General features: G+C 37.6%; 1 protein-coding gene across 1 annotated transcript; it reads left to right on the forward strand.

Moving 5' to 3' along the window:
• The first annotated feature begins 1,059 nt into the window (after window positions 1-1,059).
• LOC137711298 (ACT domain-containing protein ACR8-like) lies at window positions 1,060-4,126 on the forward strand. Its single transcript, XM_068450527.2, has 7 exons — window positions 1,060-1,390; window positions 1,897-1,942; window positions 2,080-2,194; window positions 2,283-2,350; window positions 2,453-3,019; window positions 3,121-3,225; window positions 3,338-4,126. The coding sequence occupies exons 1-7, from the start codon at window positions 1,329-1,331 to the stop codon at window positions 3,695-3,697; spliced, it is 1,323 nt and encodes a 440-aa protein (XP_068306628.2). The 5' UTR covers window positions 1,060-1,328; the 3' UTR covers window positions 3,698-4,126.
• Window positions 4,127-7,423: the final 3,297 nt, after the last annotated feature.

A 7,423-nucleotide genomic window follows, 5' to 3' on the forward strand; every position in this document is an offset into this window, starting at 1 on the left:
TTGAGTTTTGTACAGTAAAAAGAATTGAATCCATTACAATCTTCTCATTATAATTTTGAAAAAAAAAAAAAAATTCACCCATGTCCTATCATTCTTTTTTGGGTCAAAATTTTGTGAGATTGACTTTAGAGGAATAAGAGATACAAATTTTGGATTTGTGCACTACCAATAAAATAAACCAACAATCGAATGTCATGTAGTCAACCTCATAATTAGCATTTACATGTTTAGAGAGAGCCTTAAAATTTGGGGGTGTGGTGAGAATGAACAATGAGGGAATGTTGAATGTATGTAAAGAACGTGGGGTGTATGTAGAAAGTTTGGGGTGTTAGGATAATATAGGAAAATATGTGAGGTGTCCTAAGATAAATTTTGATTGAAAAAGTAGATGTGAGTTGTATTCAATAATACGTGAGATGTTAATAAAACAGCCCTTTATTTTTTACTAAAATTTTGAATATATAACAATTATTATAAGACAAATGTTAAAGAGGCTGTCTCAAAATAGGACTCTCCATAAACTTAATGACAGAGATTCCATCAAACGTACTATTTTTTAGAGAGTCCTTTAACATTTCTCTTAATATAAAGGCCTTAGCATTTCTCTTAATATAAAAGCGTAATTGGATTAATAGCCCTCGTGGTTACATGATAATTGAAAAATAGCCCCTGTGCTGAAAAAATTACTTAAGCCTCTATGGTGATGTATGTTAGGATTTAAGCCCTAAATTAAGAATTTCATCAGCTCTCTGTTAATTTTAGCACATAAGACTCACATGTGAGGCTAAAATTATAATGTTATCCTCACATGTAAGCTTTACGTATAACAATCAAGGGGAATTTCGTTTTAACCTCTTATGTATGACTCACGTTCTAATATTAACAAAGAGTAGACGGAATTTTCAATTTTGAGCATAAATTCTAATAAATTTTACCACATAAGTTTAAATCTTAATTTTTTTTACCTCCTGGGGACTAATGATCAAATTAGAAAAGTAAAAAAAAAAAAATGATGGACTAGTTTGTAAATAAATATAAATTTATATAGAGGGAGAGCTCGTAGAGGCAGCGTGTTGAGAACAAGGCGTGTCTTCCGCTGCGAAATAAAAGTGAGAGAGAGAGAATTCACGGCGATTTGGCCGAAGAATCGAGAGTCTGAAGGCATCTGGCATTTGAATTTGTTTCATACGGCGGAGAAGTTTGTGGTTACTCGCTTACTGTTTCATCGATACTTTCGTCGCTAAAACACACACAGAATCTCTGAGATTTTTCTTTCCCTTTAAAGGACAACAAGAGTTGCTTCCCTCTGTCTCGACGAAATCAGAGCGATGGAGTGGACTGCTTGCCTCGGCGAATATGAGAAGCTCGTCTTCCGGATGAACACCCCCAGGTACTTACATCATATCTTCAAGCATTGGGTTTTTCTGGGTTTTATTCTATGGAATTTCCGGTCCACCGCCTCTGTGATCTCCAACTTTCTCGAGAAAATTTTCACCACTCCTTCAACATTTTGGGTCTTTTGGTTTCTGGGTTTTGATGTTTTAGTCCTATTTTTTTTTTGGTATTATGGATTTTCTGGCTTTCAAAATCTTTCATTACCGCTGTGATCTCGAATTTTCTCGAGAGAATTTTCAACGATCCAAATCTCTTCTCGATATTTCCCATCTGACCCATTTTTCACTCCACATTTATTTTCTCTCCTAAATTCCATGGTTTTATTTTAATTTATTTTTTGAATTTTCTGGGTTTTTCGTACAATTCCTCGTACATACTTGATGCTTCCTCACTTTGAAATTTAAAAACTTGGGGAAATAAAAATAGAAAACAATTGAATGAAAAAGGTATTGCGGTGGTGCTTCTCTGACTTTGACCATTTTTCACGCTTTCGGTTTGTAGGGTCGTGATCGACAATGCCGTCTGCTCCACCGCGACTTTAGTCAAGGTTTGCTTCCCCGTAAAACCCAAATTTTGTAATTTCTTCCTACCAAAAACCCCAAAAGAAGGTTTGAATTCTTCCACAAAGTTTGACTAATGGGGTATTTTTTGTTTTTGTTTTTTTTTTTTTTTTGGGGTCCGCAGGTTGACAGTGCTAGAAGGCATGGAATTCTTCTGGAGGCTGTTCAGGTCCTCACGGATCTCAACCTCTCCATTAAAAAAGCTTACATTTCTTCTGATGGTCGCTGGTTCATGGCTGGTATGAATATCTTCAATTTTTTCCCTTTCGTTTTTTGGTATTTATTTTTGAATTATTTTTCTTAATATGGTTTCTGTTTTTACTGCAGTTTTTCATGTAACTGATCAGAACGGGAATAAATTAACAGACGAGAGCGTTATTAACTATATTGAGCAGGTTAATAAATCATTCATTTAATTCTAGTTTAATCCCCTTTTTTTACTAGTGAAATTCATTTTCAATTGAAACTGAAATTGTTTAATTTCTTGTGTTTGGCAGTCACTTGAGACAATTCATTTTGGTACATCCAACTGTAGTAACGGTCTTACGGCCCTTGAGCTCACCGGGACAGACCGAGTAGGCCTTCTTTCCGAGGTGTTTGCGGTGCTAGCTGACCTGCAATGCATTGTGGTTGAGTCCAAGGTGTGGACGCACAATGGCCGAATTGCTTCATTGATTTATGTTAAGGATTGTGATTCCGGTTGCCCGATTGAGGACTCACAGAAAATTGATAGGATTGAAGCGCGGTTAAGGAATGTTCTTAAAGGGGACAATGATATTCGAAGCGCGAAAACCTCAGTTTCAATGGCAGTTACACACACCGAAAGAAGACTGCATCAAATGATGTTTGCAGATCGCGATTATGACAGAAAGCCCGTTTTACAGCATTGCACCAATTCTCCGGTCATAACGGTGCAGAATTGGGCTGAAAGGGGTTATTCCATAGTGAATATTCAGTGCAAGGATAGGGCAAAGCTTTTGTTCGACGTTGTTTGCACGTTGACAGACATGGACTACGTGGTTTTTCATGCCACTATTAATACATCTGGGGACAGAGGGTACATGGTATGCACTTATTTTCCTAATAACTTGGTTTATTGCATGTTTGTTATTATTATATTGAAGCATGAGATTGACTTGTGTTTTGTGGTTGAATTATATTTCAGGAATTTTACATTAGGCACTCTGATGGAACCCCAATTAGCTCTGAACCCGAACAACAGCGTGTAATCCAATGCTTACAGGCCGCGGTTCAAAGAAGAGCATCTGAGGTATTGCTCATTTTTCAGTTCCTCTTCAATCAAATTGTTTATCATGTCATTTTGTTATTGTTCCATGATGTTACAAATGCTAATTGTTAAATTGGGTTTTGTTGTATTTCAGGGTGTGAGGCTAGAACTATGCACCGAGGATAGACAAGGTCTTCTAGCTTATGTTACAAGGACATTCCGCGAGAACGGTCTAAACGTGACGAGGGCCGAGATATCCACGACAACGGACAAGGCGCTAAACGTATTCTACGTGACGGATGCAATGGGAAACCTTGCGGATGCGAAAACCATAGAATCAGTGAGACAGAAAATCGGGTTGAGTAACTTGAAAGTGAAGGAACTTCCATTGATTTACCATCAAAAGAGGGAGAGGGAGGAGCAGCAAGGAGTTGGTGGGGCAGTTTTGTTATCACTTGGGAGCCTAGTGAGAAGGAATCTGTACAATTTGGGGCTCATCAGATCTCATTATTGAGGAGGAAGTTTCCAATTTGGTGGGTAGAAGTTTTTATCATGTTACTCTTTGCTTAGGGTTTGGGCATTGGGGAGAGAGAGAGAGAGAGAGGAATTTGGCGACAGTAGTTGGACATTGTAGGTGGGTTTGGTTTTTTTTTTCGGTCGGCGAATTGAAAGGCTGGAGGGGTGGGGCCCACCATTTTAAAATGCAGTTGTTTGAATTTTGGAGAGGGAAAAACAAATGAGAATGTAAAAAGAAAAAGCAGTGGTGGTAAATTCGTGTTGTGTAAGTGATGTTTTAGAGAAGACAGGGACTTAGAGAGGTTAGGTAAAAAGGAAAATTAGAGTTTGGGGAATATACGGCAAAGCAAAGCACCAAACATTTGTATAGAAGACTGTTTCTTAAGTATTTAGCTTTTTAATGGTTGACTTGATTTTCTGAATGAAACATTCTTTAGTGTTTAATATTAGTGTAGGCTAGGAGGGCTTTTTGTTTTCACATTGTTTGGAAATGGTGGAAGAATCTAATCCCCCTTTTGATTAGCATGATGAAATGAGCACATGAAACCCCATATAAATAAAACTAACCCTAATAGCCTTTTTAACCGTGTTAGAAATTTCTTTGATATTTCCATGAAAGTATCTTAAAAATCTGAAAAAGATATGAAAATGGGAGTCAGAGTCTAAACTTTACCTCATATCAGAGAAATTCTTAAGTTTAGATTAAAGTCGACAAATTTTTTTTAATATTTCTGACTTATCAATTAAATATCGAATGAACTTTTATATTTGTTCAAACTAGTGTCTGACGTTTCCAAAAGTTTCATTTCAAATTTTTATATTTTTCATCAAAAGCAACCAATATCGATATTCGATATATCTGTTGACATTTCCACAAATTTGTACATCGATATTTCTATGGGTACCGATAGTTTAACATTGTTGATAACATCCAACTTCCAAATAATTGCTATGTACAAATGTGCAGTTGATCGTTATTTAGACAAGTCGATCAAGATAATGTTTTTTTCTTTGTCACTCAAATCTAAACTCACTTACTAAAATTGGACTAATTTAAAGTATACATCGTATCATAAAAGTTCATCTTCCATGTGGTATTTTATCAATTGATCAAAATTGGTATAAAAATGCACCTAATTTTGGCCACATATATATAAATAGTTGCATGGCAAAAATTTTAAGAAGGGTGGAGAACATTTCAAACACAACCGACACTTAACAGTCCAAGTTCCAACCGACAAGATGGATATATAGTCATCGTATTGTTAAATATCTTTAGCGTGTCTTCACTCTTTTCACACGCAAAAATCAAAGAACCTGATTAGTCTTTTTGTTTGATAATTTCAAATTAATTAAAATATTAATTCCAAGGAGCTTTGGGTCCAATGGACCAATATGTATTAAACAAAAAACAAACTAATTATTATTAGAGATAATATTTATCAACTAGTTGAGACAAATTGGATATGAAAGTAGTCAAGAAAGAAAAAGAGAAGAAATTAAAAGGATTAAATAATTAATTAATTAAGTGCTAATCGTGGTTTACGTGTCCAAGGCAAACACCACGACTCCCGAGAATTGGTCAAACAATCTGCCTGTACCAGCTTTTTCCTCTCTTGCTGGAAGTTCTAAATTACTTCTTTAAAAATATGGATAATACTTGGAGGACCCAATATACTGAAATTACCCGTGGTCCAATCAAATAAAACCATGTGTCATTTAAAGTTCCCTCTAAACCTATAACCAAACAACAACTCTAAGATTGCTCCTGTGACTAAATAACCAGCCTCTCTTCTCTGTCCTGCTCAGGCTACGCCGCAGATCCCATTGCATCAAATCCAACCCAAATTTGTTAGGAAAGTTTTTCTTGCACCTCTTGTATTTTGAGGGTTTTATTTTAAATAAGAAAGGAGTTTGTTTTGTAAGTGAGTGAGTTAACTAGTGGAATGTTGAGTTCGCATTTCTCATTGGGATGTTTTAAATGGAGCAATAACCTCAATGCTCTCACAACTGTTATTAGGAGAATATACTAAAAAAATACCACACGATTTTTCTGCTCGTCTTCTTCCTTCCTCTGGTCCCTCTCTTTATCTCCATTGCTGCAATTGCTTGGTTGATGTAGGTTTCTATCATTGGTATCATCCAATTTTCGATCCTGGTTTCCCTCTTTGCATGCCCCGCTCGAATCCAAACACTCACTTCTCTTTGATAGATGCTCAGATTGCAGCTCTGGAATCTTCAGTCGCTGCTTTCTCCGATTCTCTGGAGATGAAATTGGCCTCTTTTTTCGAACAATTTGGTCTCAGACAAGCTTGTGCTAGGGGCACTGGAGATGTTCCCTCTAAATTTGACCCTGTTCCGCCAGTGATTCTCACCGATCCTCTCGATACTAGTGACATCAACCCCAATCGCACTACTCGTCGTGAGCTTCTTGAGGGTGGCAGTTCCAATTCGCGCCACCAGTGGCAACCTTGAATTAAGTTTCCCAGATTCATTCCTGGCGAAGATCCATTGGCTTGGATTTACAAATCTGAGCAGTTCTTTGCGTACTGCTCCACCGCTAAGCACCAAAAGGTTGTCACCGTCTCATTCCATTTGGACAAGGAGGCACTCCAGTGGTTCTGTTGACATGATTGTCTCCAAAGTACTCCTCGCTTGGAAGACTTCACCCGTGCCTTTTGTCGCGAATTTGGCCCCTTTGAGTTTGAAGATAGTGCAGAGGCACTCTTCAAACTGAAATAATCAGGTACCCTCCGTGACTATATTATTCGAAGATTGGCTAATAAAACTCAAGATTTAGGACCTTTTCTTCTTAAGAGTTGTTTTCTGGGAGGATTAAAGCGTGAACTCAAGTATGATGTAAAACTATAACGCCCCTCTACTGTACATAAAGCTATCTCTATTGCCTTGCAAATTGATGCCAATTGGCTGATCTCAAACCTGGGTACCCTAAGCCTCTTCCCCAGTTGCATGCACCAACCACCAACACTACTCTAAATGTTTCCCCTGCTAGAACACCCAATTTTACTTTGAAGCGTCTCTTTCCCGAAGAGATTCAATGCAGAAGTGATTGTTGAGATTGCTGGTTTTGTGATGAGAAATGGAGTAGGGGGCATAAGTGTGCTAACAAGCAGCTTTTAATGCTTAATTTGACTCCTTGTGAGTATGTCATTGATGCTCAGTCATTGGAAGAACCTTCTCAACCTTCCCCAGAATTTCAACAGATGTAACTTAGTGAATGTGCTTTTTATGGCACTCTTGCTAAGAACAATGTGCAAACAATGAAGGTCATTAGTACAGTGAATGGACAAATAGTGAAAATCCTTCTGGATCCTGGCAGTACACATAACTTTATGGATTCTAGGTTGCTCAAACGATTTGCTTGGCACACTCAACCTACCAAACCTTTTAAAGTTATGATTCCATATGGTGGAAAGTTAATAGCTCAGTTTGTTGAATGGGGGCTGCTCTCTCTGTTGAGGGTTAAATTGTTCTGTGGACCTATACTCTCTGCCATTGGGTGGGTGTGACATTGTTCTAGGGGTCTATTAGTTGTCATCCATTAGCCCAGTTTTGTGGGATTTCCAACTGTTGACGATGGAATTCTCCAAGAATGGATTCAAGTACAAGCTCCATCACTGTGATACTCATGCCCCTTTAATTCATGAGGTTTCACTCCACCATATAGATAAGGACATTGCCATCTCCAATCTGGGATTATTCC

This window comes from Pyrus communis, chromosome 6 (genome assembly GCF_041283825.1).
Source record: "Pyrus communis isolate YQ-2024b chromosome 6, ASM4128382v1, whole genome shotgun sequence".
Lineage (NCBI taxonomy): Eukaryota > Viridiplantae > Streptophyta > Magnoliopsida > Rosales > Rosaceae > Pyrus > Pyrus communis.